The sequence below is a fragment of the Festucalex cinctus genome, chromosome 11 (genome assembly GCF_051991245.1).
Source record: "Festucalex cinctus isolate MCC-2025b chromosome 11, RoL_Fcin_1.0, whole genome shotgun sequence".
Classification (NCBI taxonomy): Eukaryota; Metazoa; Chordata; class Actinopteri; order Syngnathiformes; family Syngnathidae; genus Festucalex; species Festucalex cinctus.
Window position 1 is genome coordinate 27,611,148 of NC_135421.1, and position 19,604 is coordinate 27,630,751.

Sequence of the window (19,604 nt, forward strand, 5' to 3'; positions counted from 1 at the left end):
GGATGTACAATTAGCAGCTAGCAGTACGCAAAGGTTGACTGTCCATAGATTACTGTTTTTGGTAGCTACCACTGCTGAAATTAGCCACAGATTTATACAAAATAATAATCCCCACAAATAGTGAAAATTGCATCATTTCAGTAACAGTCTACAGGAATAATACCGTCATACATTAACGTATAGTTTGCTGTCCAATAGAGGTGTCAAAATTAATCAATTAATCGACAAGTAGTTGATTATCAAATTAATCGGCAACTGTTTTAATAATCGAGTAATCGTTTGGTGCCATTTTTTTAAACTCTGATGTTAGCATATCAACAGTAAAGGATAGTTCATCGTTAACTGAGAATAGAGCAGAACATAGGATAAAAACCAGCTGTGTCGCTAATCGCAAAGGTTTATAATTGTCTTTTGATGCCATAAGATGTGGCAAAGCACTACATGAAGCTCTTCGACTCACTTCAAAATAGTTCCGTGGCATCAAGATGCCACAAGATAGCAGCAAAGCGATACTTAAGAGACGTGCTTTGAGGCGGCGTGAGATGGCGTGTAGCCCCGCTGCTAACCTTAGCCACTAGAGCTTGACATACATTTTACTGGCTAATATGTTCGCTAGCTGTGTGACAAAAGTATTTTGGTACCACTGGTGATTCTAGAAGTTAGTCGCAGTATGACTTGCTGTCATGTTGTTTGCTAAGAGACTACTGTGGTAAAGAAGCGTTTACGTTAGCTGCTAAGGCTAGCTACGGGTTGACTGGTGCAGAGAGATGGGGTGTTTTGGCAACACTGCTAACGTTAACGGCTAGCTTACTGGCTGGCATGTTTCAGCATCTCAATGCTAATGGATAATTAGCCGCCAGCGCTAGCTGAAGATTTCTGAATAATGTGTCTTTAACTGAGTAATTTTGGCTAACAATAGATGGAAAAAAAAAACAGTTGGACTTCCATTGCATTGTACGTGTTATGCTATCTATTTCCAAATCCATGATTGACAGATAAGCTTGTGAAACAATCCGTCATTGTTCAGTGGAGCAGACTGACATCAGAGTGAATGAGATAACAGAAGTTGCCATTGTGCCCACCACTGTTGAGTCAAAGGCTCAAAGTCGCACTGATGTCGCATGTCTTGTAGAACGCGAACGAGGTTTGTGCCTTTTGCGGCGGGCGCAGCGGGAAAAGTCGCGTGCGTGGGCCTCAATGCGCGACGCGCTCTCTTCTGTTCTCTTGAAACATATTTTTGGAACATATTTTTGGATCTTTAATCACAAACAACAACAGTGTAGATGCTTTCATATGGCACCAATGGGGGGGCGGTTTGGAACATTCAATTACACATTTATATCGTTATCCCAATTTTATTAATCTCAATGTAGAACAGAGACAGATATACAGTTTTACTATATGAGGCAACACAGAGTGCTGTACTATTGAGTTAGAAATTAAAACTAAACTGGTAACTAAACTCCCCCCCCCCGCGACTATAAATAGTATCATTTGTCTCTAAAATTGTTATAAGCACACCTCTGCATAACACTGTGTCCGTATTAACGTATAAGAGAATTAAAAAAAAGAAAGAAATATGGACCAACTTACAACAAAGAATAGCTTCATTAACTAAGATTTAAAGTGCATCTGAAATTCAAAAATAAAATTAAATCCTTAATTAAACTATAAAATTTTTTTGATTGACCATGTCAAACCATATGATACGGAAAAATAAAATTACAAAAAAATCAATAAATAATAATACATTCAAACTGATATATTAAAAATATGAAATATTTAAAAAAAAAAAAAACTTTAACCCACAAAACAAAAATATCTCAAATAATTTGTGCTGATTTTTTTGATTTTTTTTGCTGTGTGCAAAGCGCGAATGCTCAGTCCAAACAAAACCCCTACACCACCGAGCGAATGCTCCCTGCGCACACCAATAATGAGAGCGCCACTGCCCCCTAATGTAGTGGAGGTGCAATTGCACTTTATTCTAGGACAGTAAAAATAAATAAATAAATAAATAAATAAATAAAAAGGCATGTTCCCCGAGGTCAAACGTGCCCCACTTGATGAATCCTTGCGCCCCCCCCTGGGGGGGCCGCCCCACTATTTGAGAAGCACTGTTCTACGGGTACATTTAAAAACCAATTTGCTCACAGAACAAATTGAAATTGTTAGTCACTGTTCCACTTGATGCATGTGAAATGGTAAACAGTCACTCCTTCACTGCCTCTTGTATCACTGTAACTATTAAGTTTCTACACATTAGGCACAGCAAGCGAGACAACCTTGAAACCCTCCCAGCCCCCACGCACAATAACATAGTCATATATCTTATTTGCAAGGCAACATGTGCTTCGGCGTGAGTAACCTGGAGTCGGTGTTGACGAGCGCTCGCCCTGGGCCAGGCCCTTGACTCACTCGCAGCCATTACATCGGATCGGAGCAAGTGTCAATCGCGGATCATGCGCCGCCGCTCCCCTAATCACTCGTTTGGCCGCGACGTCAGCATGACACCCATCACCGTTAATCTCATCACACCTTCGACCACCTACGTGAATATTATTTCTGCGTTGTGAGAGGCCGTCGGGGGACATCATTCAGGATTACATCACACTCGCGCACAAACCGAAACTGAAATGATCTCATGCTGCACTGAATATTTCTGCTAACATACATGGCTGAAATGCTCACACAAACTATTTTTTTTTTGCTCTCATTCACTTCTGAAAAACTCTCATTGAACCACTGACATGCTCTCACAAATGTTTTTATCTCACACATACAGAGCTGAAATCACCACAACTGAAATCATCCTGCACAAACTTCTTAAATACTCTCATTGAACCACTGAAATGCTCTCACACGTAAATATTTTTCCTCTCAAATTGAACCTTTGAAATGCTCTCACACATAAAAACAATGTCCTCTCACACATAAATATGTTTTCCTCTCACACATACAGAGCCTTGACTTGACTTACTCCAATACACGTGGCTGAAATGCTCACCCATATTTTTGTTCCACTCCTATTCACTGACATAATTCTCACACAAACTAATGAACCACTCACACCACAACTGAAATTATCTCTCACACTACTGTATCACTCTCATACATAACAATGAAACACCACACATTTAAGAATTGATTTGGCTCACACATAGGTGAAATACTCCCAATACACATGGCTGAAATGCAAACTACTTATTTTTCACTCTCACACATTCACACTACTAAAACTGTCAAACACACTGCTTAATTTATTTTCGCCCACCATACACACACAACTTAATCGCTCTCATGAGCTCTACTAAACACTACTGAAATACTCTCTCATGCATGCACAATTGAAATGCTCTCACACACTGAAGACAGATGAAATACTCCTATACACATGCTGCTCATATGCACTTTTTTCTGCTCATACACATTACTCAAACACTGTCACACTCACTAAAACTCTCACACATACACTGCTGAATTTATTTTCATTCACACATACAACTGAAATGCTCTCACACAGACCACTGACACACGTTACTGAAACATTATCGCTCATACTATGCTCTGTATGCTCATATATTGATGTGCTTTCATATAATCTTCTGCCATATTTGTTTCAGGAGTGAGTGAGACAATTTTAGTAGTGCATGAGAGAAAATAAATGTAGTAATGACAGTAGTGCATGAGAGAATTTCAGTAGTGTGTGAGAAGGGTAATCTTGAACGATGTCCCTGACGGCCCCTTATAAGGTTGTTGTGCTGCACAAGTCGACGGCGTCTCCGCCCGCCGCGCAATGACTGATTGATGGCGTCCTATTTTTAATGCATTGTTAAATGTGTAATGCTGGGAGACACTTTATGAAAGACCTGCGAGTGGAAAAGGGGGGGAAGGAAGAGCGCAGATGACAGAATGAGGTCAGGAGCAGAGATGGATGTGTGTGTGGGGTTTGAGGACGGGGTGGCTGTGGGGGGGGGGGTTAGACGGCAGCACCTGATAGGTCTCGCTGTCACAGGACGAGGCGAGCGCAAATAAGAGCGTTAATGCTGTGTCAGTCAGTCGCCACGCCAATTAAAAGTTGAGGCCTTTGAAAAGATTCTCGCATTCCGCCAGCGTGCTCGCCAGGCGCCGACAAAAGGAAAGGAGAATTAAATTGCTGATTCTAATCGCGCCGTGTTTTTCTGTTATTGTTTGGCCTTTATTGTATCGGCGCTGCAAAATGCTCTCATTTATCCTCCCTGGCACAGCTGACACTTTTCCTGAATGCTCAGTCTTTGCATTTAGAGAGGGGTATTGGCAAACTCTCAGGGAAGAAAGTAAGTCACCTGTTGACTGTGGACGATGTCCGAAATAAGCGAACCCAGGAAGCTGAGGTCAAATGAATTCTCTATTTTTTTTTATTTGTATTTTTTCTGGGGGAAAAAAGAAAAAGAAAAAATAACTGTCGTAATATTTCAAATGTATTTGATTGTATGCTGTTGTTGTTTTTTCCCCCCCCATATAGATGATGACTGCCTTCACACACAATGCTTGAGGGCCATGGATTGTGCTGTAAAATGTGACAACAAAAATGTCAGGAAAAGCCTACCAGAGCACCTGAACTTTATTTGTGGTTAATTAGAAGCATTTTAAACGGCAGCAAGTGAGTGCATTTAACGCGAGTTTGATTGTAATTGGTTAATTCAGAATACAAAAGGGTGTGCACACTTATGCAACATTTCAGTCTCTCTCCCCAATTGAGTAGTACACATCATATTAACTTATGTGTAGACTTTTTCTATCAGAATTTTTACTTTATGTAAATATAAGACATTTCTCACCCACATCTTTATTCTAGAAAGAAAACAAAATCAACTTGAAAACTTTAGTCTTGGAATATTGCACCTGTGACAAACTTTTAGAAATGTTTTTTTCATATTCCCGTTTTATTCTTGCAATACATTTCAACTTTATTGCCCTCGCGATTTTGGAAGGTCTCTGATGGTTATCAAGATGACGCAGGCAGTTTCCATCCATATGGTTGCAAGCCCTCTATGAAAAATGCTTTAATAGCTAGCGTACCGTATACTGGGAGGAGTATGAGAGCGCACAATGAGTTGCTGGCACAGCTAAGCCACCTCTCGGCCGGGCAAGCAGCTTTGATCCGACGGCGCGTGCCGGGGGTCGTCGTGAGGGACTTGGTCGAGAGGCGGACTCCGACTGCAAAGGCACGCCTGGAGGACCACACACACACACACACACACACACACGGGCGTCAACAATGAGTGTTTTTAACACTGTAAGGTGAAACTTAAGATCAGGACAACCGGGAGACATACTGTAGTCCAGTGGTGTCCAAACTACGGCCCGGGGGCCATTTGCGGCCCGCCATCCATTTTTCAGTGGCCCGCGACATATGCTAAAAAATGGCATTTGACTCAGTTCAAATAAACAAAACAAAACAAAAAATGTTTGGAGATGGTCAAAGTAAGAAGGGAGGGTGTCGAAAAACACAGGTGCCATTAAAGGTTATTGTAGTTAACTAAAATTAATGAAAAAACTCAAATTAAAAAAACAATATTGTTACAGGCTTTTTAAAAAATGAAAACTAACTGAAACTACATTTTATATTTACAAAACTAATTATAATTATAGCAAACGTTCTTCGTTTTAGTCTTTGGTAATTAATTTAATCCATGAGCCTTTGGGGATGATTTTAAATGTGATTTGTAGTAGATTTATTTTGATATCAACCGGAATAATGACGTTTGAAAGTATGTCACACAGAAGTGACGTCATCTAGCAGCAGCCAATAGAAAGGCACCAAAAGATGACGTCGATCCCATGGTGTTTTTTTTTAAATTTTGCACACAAATAATACACATAAAAAAAAAACACACAAAAAAATAATACTAATACTGAAACTAACAAACTGAACTAAAACTATTTTTTAAAGAACTAAACTAATAAAAACTAACAGAACCACCCTGAAAACTAACTAAAATCAGATTACCTGAGCCACCGTAATTGGCTCTATTGATTAGTCCCTTTTTGTAAAGAACAACAACAAAGAAAAATCAAAATGATAAATTCAGAATATTGTTAATCTAATAAGCAACCTATGTCTGGAAATAATCCAACACAAACTAGTCCACCGGTTCCTTAGTATTAAGGCCACATATTTTCTTCCACATAGCATTTGACATCTTCTCTTTGGATACACCTTGGAAAGAATCTTCCCGGATGTCTTATCCGTCCCCGGCAGGCCTCCCCGCATCTTTTGCCAGACAAGCTACATTCATTGCATCCAGCAAGGGGGCAGCTCCCAGGAAGGCCGGTGATCAAACACCATCCATGTCCACGCGGAGAACAACTCCTCAATGGGACTGGAGGAAAGAGGGAGAATGCGAGGCAGGAAGCGCATTGTCGTCGTCATGGGGCTGCTCTGCTCACCGCTGATGGAAGACAAAATTGTCCCAAAATGACGACATAAAGAAGTCATGCCAGGCCCCGGCTGCCCGTTCTCTCCAGGTGGAATCGGCCTGTTGCAGCAGTGTGAATTGAGCAAAGGTGATGAGGTGGGACCGGTGGTCCGGATGTCGCATTGTTGGGGATGGCAGCGCACGCGCTGATATTGGCAGCCTCCCTCAATGTCAGCATATGGTTGACTGCATGAGCAATTGTGGTGCAAAATGTAAATGGAAATCCATCGTCTGGGTTGTCTTCCGATGCCTTCGCTTCCACTGTGCAATGACGTTTACACAAATGATGCACCGCCCCTCCCTTTTTTTTTTCTTTTTTTTTAAGCTACATTCAATAATTTTTTTTATCATTTATGTATCATTGTTTCCATTTGTGTTTCCATTAGCTGCTGTTGATGTGTGTTAAAATACTTGCATGGAATAAACGGTTCGACAGGATTTGATAGTTTAGTGTAAAAACAGTGGAATTGGTCTACGTTTTACTTAAAACATTACATTACATGGAAATAGACAGTCAAAATATAGGATATATTGGATCCAGACATTAATTAAAAGGGAAGTGGGCAGCTGCACCTGCAGTGAAAATCCAGCTTGGAGTTTGCACTGCTTCCTACTAGGGCTTGACCGATATGGATTTTTTTTTTTTAGGGCCATTTTCATCAATTTTTTGCAGAAGAAAATAGTGATGACCGATTCATCTACTGATTAATAAAAAAAAAAAAAAAAAGTATAATGCATAAAATCGACATGACATTTTTCCCCCCAATATTATTTCTATTTGTGGTCCAAACTGATAGCAAATAGCGGGGGTCAACTGTCAATATACTATTCCTCGAAATAGCCGATTATAGCAATTTTTTCTTTAAAACTTCATAAAATGAGTGGAAAAATCTTTTTTTCCATGTGCTCATAAAATACATATTTTTAGAACACACACAAAACAAGAACTAAAAATACATACATATAATGAAACAAATATCCAGTGGTAGGCAAATTTTGACTGAATTTGCTATGCCCACAGAAAATTGTGTTCTGTTGCTTTGAAAACAGAACCGAAGAAAAAGAAACAAGTCTCTTCATCAGGTAAATATATTTCTATCCTTTTCCGTTTTGCGGCAGTTAGCATTAACATATAGATAAGTTTCATCATTATTCACAAATCTGTTTAGAATTGTGGGGAAATCCGCCAGTTTGATCTCTTATACTCTGCTGCCGCCTGCTGGCAATTTTTGCATTAACTACCATTGCTTCACCCGTTCTCTGCCACTCAGAGGCTGCATCAAAGCCTTCTGTATGCTCTAGCATAAAAAAAAAAAATAATAAAAATAAAAAATAAAAAAAACGTATAAATACGTCTTTGGGACACTTGTACGTTTTGGGGAGTAAATGAGTTAAGTTGCAGGCACGTTAATCCTTGTCATATATGTGTCATATTTAACAGCGGTGGGCCCGACTTCCTAGCTAATGTCGAATATATACACGACCTAATAAGGCACAGTAGAGAAATTGTCGACTGCTTCTGGTCACAAGCAGCAAGCGAGCATCATCAGTCTGTAAAGTGTATCATAACACGTGAATCTTTTTCCTTTTTTTCTTTTAAAACTATATAAAATAAAAGCTTTTAAAATATGTCCCTTGAAAATTGCTGTGAGGCTATCTGCTGATGTGTTTTGTTTTTTTTTTCCCTCCATCTTCCCTCTCACAATGGTTTTCCAGACCATTTTCACTTATTGCACCCCTGGGTGCTTGCTCACTGCAGTCTGCAGTCCATTTTATGGACATGACTCAATGTGTAAGGGCTGTGAGGAGGAATGTACACTCAGCGGCCACTTCTTCAGGCACGTCTCGGCTGTCTAATGAGAGTCGGGTACAACACAGGATGTATGAAGCTCGTGCGCAGGTGTAGGGCTGCACTACAGATTTGTTTGTATTATTTTTCTTACCTTATTTAGGGCAGTGTTTTGGATAAAGCTCTCCGCGTGATGCAGTGCAGTCCTACACCGGCGCACAAAGCGCTATAGTAAACATCCATAAATCAAATATCAAATAAAGGCAAAAGGCGACGACAGTTTGCACCGGATTTATGGATCCAAAGTGTTGCATTTCACATTTTCAATGCACAGTTAATGCTTGCCGGACTTCTTTGCGAGAAAAGCAGCGTAAATCAAAAGCGGCATTATATCACAGCGCCGTATTAAAAAAAAAAAAAAAAAAAAAAAAAGGCCTTATAAATCCCATCAAAGATCCAAACAATAAAGCACACAAGTCCAACTGAAACATGGCTGACACTGAACGACAGGCACAATTTATGTTGTGTTCCCGAGAAACAAATGTATTTGTTTCATGATGCCGAGGAACACTAAACGTTAGTTAACTATTACAACCACTTCATTTAGTGGAAAAATGGTTGCAAGCTGCAGAGAATAAAGGTGATTTTTTTTTTTTTTTTTTTTTTTAAATAGAAAGTTTTAGTAATATGAAAATAAAGTTATAGTATCATATAAAAAAGCAGTAATTTTACAAGAATGAAGTTGTTAGATTAGAAGAATAAATTTGCAATTTCTATGACAATATATTTATAATATTATTTAATCAAGAAAAATAGCTGTATAGTTAGTAACAGTATGAAAGTATAGTTAGTAAGTAAAGTAAAGTAAAAAAAAAAGTCTTCATTGAAGGAGGAAAGTCATATTAGAAAAATAGTCATAATTTCATCCCCAAAAGGTACAATTTTATGAGAATTGCAATTTTGCAAGAATAACGTGATAATATGAGAAGAATAAAGTTGCAAATTTTCTGAATAAAGTGTAAACAAATAATGTAGTATTGCAAGAAAAAGTTGTAACATGATGACAGTAACATGATCATTTTACCAGGAAATAGTTATTTTTATCAAAATAAAATTGTAATGCTTGGATGAATAATGTCTTAATTTTACTAAAATAAAGAATATAATGAGAAAAGAAATACTTGTACGAGGATAAAGTTGTTGAATTATTCGAAAAAATTTTCTTAAATTTTACGAACATACAATTTTTAACAAAGTAGTAATGTTACAAGAATTAAGTTATTGAACTCATTTGCTCTCAATAACGTTTAAATACGTTTTTTTTAATGTTTTAAGTGTCACAAAGACGTATTTATACGTTTTTTTTTGTTTTTTTGTTTTTTATGCTAGAGCATACAGAAGGCCTTGATTCAGCCTCTCAACTGCAAAGAACGGTTGCAGAAATGGTAGTTATTACACAAACGGCCAGAAGGTGGCAGCAGAGCAAAGGAGATCAACCAGGGCCATCTAGAAAAAAAGCTCAATTCGAATTTTAAATAGATTTGTGAAAACTGATGAAACTTAGCTCTCTTCTAATGCTAATTACTGCAAAATGGAAACAGATAGAAACATACTTTTTTTTCCTGATGAAAGAAGAGACTTTAATCTTTCTTTTGGTAGGTTCCATGTTTTTATAGCAATAGAACACAATATTCTGTGGGCCTTGCAAAATCAGTCAAAATCCAGTAAAACGTCCGGCAGCGAATGGGATTGCTTCTGTGAAAATGGCTGCCAGTGAATGAGTTAAAAAGTATTATAATATGACATAAAATATGAATACTATGAGTGAAAGTAATTTCACAAATATGGAGTTGCAAGTTGAATGACATTTTTTTTTTATATTACAGAATTATTTAAATAAATCAAAACATACGAAATAAAGGATGAAAAAAAAAAAAAAAGCTTGTGAGTAAATGAAACGACAAATTTGCTGTACAACAATTTTCAACAATTTTTCTCCTGTGTAGAAAAACTGAGTTGCGTTCTGCGGACAAAGAATTCTATTGAGTCTCATCATTTTGGAGAAAGAAGATCTCACCTTGCAAGCGCTTTTAAACCTTTTGCTGACCACGTACGAGGCCACAACAGGGTTGATGCACGAGTTGAGGGACGCCAAACTGATGCCAACATAATCCAGCACAAGAAAGACACTACAACAGTGCAGATTCTCAGTCCGGTAGCCAATCATTAACGCTGAAAAAGTCACATGACTTCAACTCACTTGAGCAGCCGGCACCTGTTTGGATCGTTCGGGTCGTACACGGTTGCCATCAAGATTCTGCTGAGGTGGAGCGGACACCAGCAGACAGCAAACAAAAGCGCCAAGTAGAAAGCAATCCTTGATACGCCTCGCCTCTGAAAACATAACGCTTCATCGATAAAAAGTCACGTTGAAAATCAGGAAATACGTGCCTTACCTGCTTGGCGTCGCCATGTATTAATGTATTGTCTTTGTTCTTCAGCACATTCATCCAGAACATTAACATGTAGAAGATGGCCGTCCAAACCAGTGGCATGCAGAAGTAGAAGCTGAAGAGCCACCAGTGCTTTATGGTTTTATACAACTGCTCACCAAACAAGACACAAGGAGGAAATGAACAGTAGTAAACGAGAAAACCACAATTCTCAAACAATTGTTTGATCTTCCTTTTTCCGTACGGACATACAGCAATACTGAAACAAATATATTTCAAATGAATTCAGAAATATGGAATTAATTGAAGAAGAGGAAGTTTAGTTTGAGTAATTTTGATAGATGTTTCGGAATACTAGTTTATTTTATGACACAATACAGTGATTTGTATTTTAAATCTTGTACTTGAGTACTCAATTTATTTAAAAGTGAAGTCAACACAACACCAATAATATGTTATATGTAGCATTCTGATCAATATTGCACTTATGGAACATGAGTAAAGCAGCAAAATCCACCCGTTAACCCCCCCCCCCCCCCACGCCCACCCCCCATCTCAGGGGGGGCGGCCATTTTGTCACTTGCTGTTGACTGAAAATGACATTTTCAAATCAATCAACAAATCACATTTTCTTAGGTCAACAACCAATCACGGCTCAGCTTGCAAACATCACATGACTAAACTCAGGGGGGGAAAAGAAAAAAAAAAAAAAAAAAAAAAGGTGAGCCGTGATTGGTCGTTGTCTGAGCCCCTGCGCTACTGTGATGTCATTTTCAGTTGACAGCATGTGGTAAAATGGCCACCCTCTGAGATGGATAACAAAAAAAAATGGGTGGATTTTGTTGCTTTATTTGTATTCCTCAGATGCAATATTAATCACAATGCTATGCTATGTTTAGACTAGTTGGGGTGCATAGAACATATTGTAAAGAAAATATGGATTGACTTCCAATTTAAAAAACTAATTAAAATTAAGTGAATTTAAAAAAACAACAGTCAAAATGCGAGGGGGGAAAAAAAAAAGAAAACTCAAACTGTTCTAATAACCCTGATTAGCGCCAACATAAGTGCTAATGTTACTGTTGAGATGTAAACAAAGCAAATAAGTAAATACTTTCAATAAGGAGAAGAGTTGTGTAATTGCAATAGTGACCATCAAACACATAATTTACTGATCCGTAATATTAGCGAAGAATCTAGAATCTAGCTAGTAGTCTATGACACCTCATGCTAGCTGTAGCATTTGTGCTAACGTTACGTTTCAGAGTTGTGCGCTGCTTAATACATAAATATAATCGTCAAAAAAATGAAATGGATGCTTCCTTTTGATTGTGACTTCAACAACATAACATAATTATGTATGTCGTTTTTGGCCGTGCAATTTACTATTTACAAAATACCTGCTGTGAAAGCGGTCATTAAAACAACAAAGCTGGTGGTTTGGGCAAGTACTGCATTCCATCGATGGATTAGGAAGTCACATCAAAGGCAGGTTGTTACTGGCGGGTTGCATCAGGTCACCTGCATAATCGGCGTGGTCTGCACCGGATGAAGCAGACAAATCCTCAGATGTCGCTCTTTGTAGTCCACGTTTATCACGTCGAAGCCGACGAGTTCGGGTATGGCCAGCGTAATGGAGACCAGCCAAATGAGAGGCGACCACACGCACACTCGCGTCCCTTTGAGGCGTCGCCGAGATACGACCGCGAGGTACCTACAACACGCATTTTGGGTTTTTTCAGCCCTCCAAGTGTCATGTCAGACAAACCTTCACGTTATTCACTGAAAGTTTCACTTATTTACTGTTTTTTTTTGTGTGCTCGGGGCAAACTGCAAAGCTGTGTCTATTAAAAAAAATATATATTGTTTTTATATGGTTAATTAACTCATTCACTCCCACCCATTTTCACTGAAGCAACCCCTTTACTGGATTTTGACTGCTTTTGCAAGATCCACAGAGTATTGTGTTCTATTGCTACAAAATATGAAATCTACCAAAAGAAAAATTTGCATCTCTTCTTTCATCAGGAAAAAAAAAGTACATTGCTATCTGTTTCCGTTTTGGAGCAATTAGCATTAGAATATAGCTAAGTTTCATCACAAATCTGTTTAAAACAGTGGGGAAAAAAAAAAAAAAAAGAGTTTTTTGCAACACGGCTCTGTTTGAGCTCTTAAACTCTGCTGCCACCTGCTGGCTATTTTTGTAATAACTACCATTGCTTCAAGCGTTTTCTTCAGTTTAGAGGCTGCATCAATGCTCTAGCATTAAAAAAAAAAAAAACATAAAAAACGTATAAATACGTCTTTCGGAGCAAATGAGTTAATATTGATATTGCAAGGAGGGAGGAGCTTCATTTATTATTATTTTGTATTATTTATTATTTTTTTTATTTTATTATTTACAGATTGTTGCTATATATCAAGCAGAGCTCGGTCCTATTCAACAACTAATAGTCATTATACTGAACAGTCTGAATATGTAAACATAAAAAAAATACATTTGATTAATATATCAAATCAAACCAACCAAATTTAGATTCCTTTTCCCAAAAGATGCCGTCTCTTGTCACAAAACACGCCAACTGAATTTTGTCTCACTTTTTTTTTTACCTCTGCTGTAAGAATTTCTTTTTTTCAGTGCTTATTAACGCCACATTGGCGAATCGCTCCTGTGACATTGAAGACCTGAGATATGTTTTATTAGTTTCAGGTGTTGAAAATGACCTTCACAACTTAAGAGTGAAAAGAAATGAAATGAGGTTTATTCGCCTGCGACTGGGAATTTCAGTCCACCAACTTGATGCACTATAATACGACAACCGATCAATAATGTTGAGTTTTTTATTTATTTATTTATTTATTTTTTTTATTAGCTGCACATAACTAACGCTGGGCAATTAATTGTTTTCATTGATAAATACCGTAATTTTGATGTAATTGTGATTAAAACACAACGCAAAAAAAAAACAAAGAATAAAGAAAAAATTCCCCGCTTAGAAACTTCCATAAAACGCCGACACGTACTTTTTACTCTGAAGACATGGCGGCGGTTCACTTTCGTCAGTCATTTGGAATTGGTTTGGGTTTGCCGCGTCAGTCAATGAGCAACACACAGTCTGCTGCCAAGCAATGTTTTAAAAAAAAAAAACTGTTCAAAACAAGACGATTGGCATATGGAATGGAAAAATTGCGCAAATAAACACACAATTGTCAGAATTATTGTTAGGAGCCCAGAGGAATGCAATCATGGAGTCAACCATACTGAACATTTATACGTACATTGCATAAGCAGTCATTCATAGTCACTCTCATCCACTTCATAGTTGAGTAGCAGCTGTTGTAATAAGCTATATAAAATCTGTTCTATAGCTTGTCCAAGTCAATTACACACTTCACCGATGTTTATTCCCATCAAGTCACTTTTTGCTTTTTACCTGACCACTTCCGGTGGTGCGATACGGAAGTTCGCTAAACATTACAACAGCACAAAATGAACTTAGTATAATTAGAGCAAAATATTTTTTTTTATCCCTAATCTCAAAGGGGATAATTTATTGATAAATTCCTCAAGATTTAATTGTTATTATGAAACTGTACTGTGCTTAAAGGGCCGTTTTCTCCAAGTTTTGAATAATGTCTGTCATTTTCTTTTTATTGAAAGGAAAAAAAAAAATCAATCAAAATCAGGGATCGAAATGTTGGTGAGAAAAGCAGGAATTTTACTTAAAGCAAGTATCACCCAGCAATGGTTGCATTCAGTCGAGTTATTTACTGACGTGGCAAAACGAACAAACTTGGATGAACAAAAAGTTGAAGAAAAGACGAGTTATGCGACATCTGCTTGTTGCTGTTAAATGATTGATGCAGCGAGCTGACGCGACAGACTGTCCGCATATGTGGTGCGCATGGGCGGCGGGTGGCCCAGGGGGTCACCATTTTCTCTGGACCGAATGGCTTACAGTACACAAATTGGCTGCATTATGCATGATGGGAATTTTAAAATGTTATTTTCTTTATTTTTAAGTCATTACACTGCCAGTCTAGTTAGAATGGATTTTTGACGTGTATAGCCGTCATTGGCAGTAAATGAGTTGATCAGAATTTTGGACAGCAAATTCTCATCTCCTTACCTGTCAACACTCAGAGCGCACAGACTCAGCACGATAACTCCAACTGAGCTTTTCTGGATGAAGGGCACCAGCTTGCACAGCACTGAGCCAAAGGGCCAATCTTTCGCCATGAGCTATATGTGGGAGGGAAAAAAAAAATAAAAAATGTGTTCGCTGTAATAACAATCAATTTCAGATAAGCCTGAAATGAATAGAACGTGCGTGAAGAAGGCCGATAAGGCGTCGCATTAAGACGGCCTTGTAATTACACGTCGTGAGGCAAATAACTCACCCTGTAGATGTTGACTGGGACGCCGACCACAATGTGGAGGAGGTCGCCCAAAGCCAGGCCCGCAATCAGGACGTCGGCGCCGCTCCTCATGCATTTGTTCCTGTGAACGATCCTCAGCAGGACTGAATTTCCCACAATTCCCAGCACAAAAAACACAACGGACACGGCCGTAAAGAGATACTTGAAGGGATCCCGGATTCCCGCCGAGCGGGCGCACACGGGAGGGGGTCTGGCAGAGACGTTGGCTCCGCGGTCGTCCATCACTGAGAGTTTTGCACCAGCGGCGGGCTGGGAACGCCGCTCGCCGGCCTCGCTGCTAATGAGAACATTTCCCAGACAAAGAAGCAGAGCGACGGCCCGCATTGTCTGCGGTTTCTTCAAAAACGGCCTTCGGATGTGTTTGCCAGCTCCGGGTTCCGAACGAGAGTAATTAGCATCAGAGCTGCTGGGAGTTTGGCAGCAAAGTAACTTGATGCAGTGATCAAAAGGCAATTATAAAATGAATTGTCCCAGCTTACCTTTTTGATCGGAGTTGGGCTTGCTAGTAAAGTTGCCCGCAGTAAATACCGCAGCTCGGCCGTCGGAAGGTTTTATAGACGAAGCCGCCGCTGTCGTCATTATTCATCAGTCTGTCGGCGCTGACTGTAATTGCCACCTCTGATGCATCACCTTCAACAAAAGGACGCCGTTCAAGTGTCTGTTGTTAAGAGTGAGATCATGTTATGGCTTTCCGCAGGTGTGCTGGACTCAAGTGGAAAAACGCCGTCTCTCAGGACAAACAAACATCCGACGGAAACACCGTCATCCGGCAAGAGTGGATACGCTCAAGCACATCTCACGCAGGCATCTGGAAACACAAAATTTGCCAACCGAGGGTGCCTTCACACTTGACAGGCTCATTTCCTTTGTTTTGATCCAAGTGTGAACGCCGCCGTTCGAACTCTGACGCATACCAAACGGGCTGACTGGAACGGCTTGAAGAGGTTCGATCAGCTGAAATGTCAAATGTTACATGGAACACAAAATAGGTTTTCATCCACTATTTTTTTTTTTTTTTTAATTGCAAAAAATAAACTTGACTGGAAATGCTAGAAAATGTGAAAAATGCCGAAAATTCGCAAAAACATTTTTACTAGGGATGTGTTCAAAATATCGATACGGCAATATATCGTTGCGGGCTTCATTACAGTACACGTATCAATACGCAGGCGTCAGAATCGATATTGCTCGTTAACTTTAGATCGGCAGTTAACGGGTGCCTTTGCAGCTTGCATCGTACCGAAAAAATAAAAACCAGATGCGTCTTTGAAGTTAATTGCCTTTAATTAATGCAAAAATAGCTCACCAGTGATTGGACACTGCGTCTTGCTAAGAAAAATGAAAGCAGAAGAATATCAACATTTATTTACTTATATACTTAACATGCCACATGTCTTAATGTACCAATTTTCGTATATTTTGTTTAAAAACGAAATAGAATGTGTTACATGGGGGAAAAAAATGCTGTTTTTATTTCCCCAAATATTTCAAATAAGCACATTTTAGAGCTGTCATTTTAGTACTTTGATATTTTTGCTCATATTGGCTCATACCTATTAAAAAATGTTCCCAGTGTGTGTGTGAAAACTGCTCCTTGCTCCGCAGTTGCGTACACATTTGGACCAAGCATTCCGCTACTAATAAAAACATTTTGTCATACAGCATAATAAACATATCCTTTAGGTATACATATTATTAGTGAAATGTCATTTTCATTAGGGATGTTTTGGCCTTCTATGTTTAAAATCGATGCTAATTGTCAGATGAAGGGGAACCTAATTTTCTTATGAAGCGATCAATGTGTGCTTGCATTAGCAAATAAGTGCCTCAATATTGTTATTAGAGATTGTAGGTGGTTTGTATGCATTGTTGTTATGTACAAAATCACAATATTGTGCTTTTTTTAGTGTGAGCTCTTTTTTTTTTTTTTATCGCCAACCCCCCGCAATATCGTGATAATTATCGTATCGTGATCTTCATATCGTGATAATATCGTATCGTGATGTTTGGATGTCGTTACATCCCTAATATCAACACGGTGCCATCTCGAAATGCTTAATTGCGAATTAACATCTCAAATTTTTTGCTCTCAATTGGCTGAATGACAGTTTACATCTTCATAAAAAAATAAACAAAACAAAAAAAACTAAAAGAAAAAAGTCATTTGGCTCATTTCCATATCCCAAGGCAACACTGTTTGGTGTGATGAAACAATTTCATGTAATAGCCTTTTGACCAGCTGTGACATCCTGAAAACCTCGTAAAATGTTTGTCTTTGAAGTGAATGGCAGCACACCGCAGGCTACGGCTCTGATGCAAGCCGTCTGTCTGCATAAGATCGACTGTAACTTCCTGTGTTGGGGGCGGTAATTAAAACGTCAATTAGGATTGTTTTAAGGCGGACACGCAGATCCATGGAAGACACAATGCCAAAATCAATGTGTTTGCAGTCTTAAATGTCCACAACGAAAAAAACAAGTTGCACATCATTCCTTCGTCTACGGTGGAAAGTTTCAAACTATGCAAGCCTGTTATGTAAAGCAACAATCCGTGTTCATGACCAGGGGGGCTGTGAGATTAAAAGGTGTCATTTATGTCTGTAATAAGTTATTGATTTGCATCGTTTTATTCACAAGTCAGGTTTTTAATCACAAAATGAAACGTTTGAACGCGAGTATTTCCTCTATAAAATGTATTTCCTCAGAAGATAACATTTTCTTTTAATGTTCCAAGTAAGCCACTGCAGCTAGCTGAAAGAAGGTCGTCCTCGTACATGTTGCTGGATCTATAATCGACTCCATTTTACTGTATTATCAACTATGTAGCATCCATTTCAAAAGATGTACAGTACGTGATAACTAAAAGAGTCAGTATAACTGAAGAACATAAAAATCATGGAATAAAAACACCGTTACACAAACAGTAAAGCTATTCTATATATTTTGTGGCAAAAAGGAGTTTTGCTGCATATGGACTAGTATATGCACAAATGACTGCCGGATGAGCGCACCCAACCTTCCGGTGCGGGCTGATTTCGGCGGAACGCACTGTTAACGTAATGTAAAACTCCAATCCTAAATCCTTAAAGGCCCAGTCTGCTGGTTTCACTCAGGAAAATGCACTTTTTAAATACAGGATTTAAACAAACAAACTACTTCTCAGTCTACACATCTAGGCTTATGTAAACGTTTGGTGGTGATTTTGTCCTAACTACCCACCCCAGCCTGTATTTTGCCATTTTGTGTTTGTTTTGTAAACAGCGGGACGTTTCTGTGGAAAGACAGTGATTGCATCCCTCCAGCCAATTGTAATCATGGGGAAGGCAGGAAGTGTTTGGTCGGTGCTGGATTTCACTTTGATTTACCTTTCTTTTCTCTTTATTTCTTTTTTTTTCTGACCTTTTCTCTGGTCTCCTGACCATTTAAACCTCACGACTCTGGCAAGATTCTGAAGTACCTGGTTAAGGCGAAGGGTAATGGGATATTTATAAGGTTTTAGGTGAATGAATGAGTATAAATTTATACGTATTTGCACGCACGCACACGCACGCAAACGCACGCAAACGCACACACGCAAACGCACGCACACATACACAAAAAAAAAAAAAAAAAAAAAAAAAGAGCAATGATGACAAGACGTTGAATCGGTAAGACTACCGAATGAACAATTCTGAGCTCTTAAAAAAACAAAAAAAACAAAAAACAAAAAACAAAAACAAATACAGGCTGGGGGGTGTGTGGGTTTAGGACAAAATCACCCCCACACGTTATGAAAAGCCCATATCTATAAAGTTTGTTTAAATCCTGTATTTAAAAAGTGCATTTTCCTGAGTGAAACCAACAGACAGCCCTTTTAACACAAGTTTAAATTGACATCCTGTTTGCCATAAAAAAACAAAACAAAACAAAAAACGGTCTACCTCTAACTATCATTCATATCTTAAAACAGCTCTTTTATTGGATAGCAATTGTATAGCACTGGAGTGTACCGAATGTTTTGGCCATTCCTTATACAGTAGCTCCATGTTATGAGTATTAGTCTCCAATCACTGCACCATCACCCCCCCCCCCCCAAATAATGGTTTGTCAGTCCAATGGTCATAGCAGAGCACAATTCCGAAAGTGTCCGTTAGCAACTGAGCGCTAATGTTCGTCAGCTTTCCCAGCTTATGAAATTGCATGTTTATTGGATTGTGCAGGTGTACCTAATGTTGTGGCGGGCAAGTGCACACAGAAGGTTGCTGGCTGTACCACGGCAGACAAGCTACGGCGCCCGGAGGTACAATAGACGCGCAGTGAACAGAAACATTCCATTGTTAATTGCATCCCGGCTCCCTTTTGAAAACTCCTCCTTGCACTCGGCCGGCGAGGAATGACCTTGGCAAGGAACCGTATTGGCGCGCTTCCACAAAAACAAGCGATTAAGGCGGAAGAATTGCTCGAGTTGACTGCGCGATCGTAT

The 19,604-nt window shown here is 39.0% G+C and overlaps 1 protein-coding gene across 6 annotated transcripts in view; it reads right to left on the reverse strand.

Moving 5' to 3' along the window:
- Positions 1-5,061: 5,061 nt before the first annotated feature.
- LOC144030550 (endothelin receptor type B-like) overlaps positions 5,062-19,604 on the reverse strand; it is a 32,445-nt gene continuing 17,902 nt past the window's right edge. For 2 of the 6 annotated variants that reach the window (XM_077536965.1, XM_077536966.1), the window contains exons 3-9: positions 15,105-15,773; positions 14,834-14,946; positions 12,225-12,417; positions 10,707-10,853; positions 10,511-10,644; positions 10,328-10,439; positions 5,062-5,213 (exon numbers count right to left, since the gene is read on the reverse strand). In XM_077536965.1, the coding sequence (XP_077393091.1) occupies positions 5,109-5,213; positions 10,328-10,439; positions 10,511-10,644; positions 10,707-10,853; positions 12,225-12,417; positions 14,834-14,946; positions 15,105-15,467 (1,167 nt within the window). In that variant the 5' untranslated portion in view covers positions 15,468-15,773 and the 3' untranslated portion in view covers positions 5,062-5,108. Of the gene's footprint in view, positions 5,214-5,926; positions 6,435-10,327; positions 10,440-10,510; positions 10,645-10,706; positions 10,854-12,224; positions 12,418-14,833; positions 14,947-15,104; positions 15,774-19,604 lie in introns of those variants that run through there. The other 4 variants (XM_077536967.1, XM_077536968.1, XM_077536970.1 and 1 more) reach the window with 4 other exon arrangements.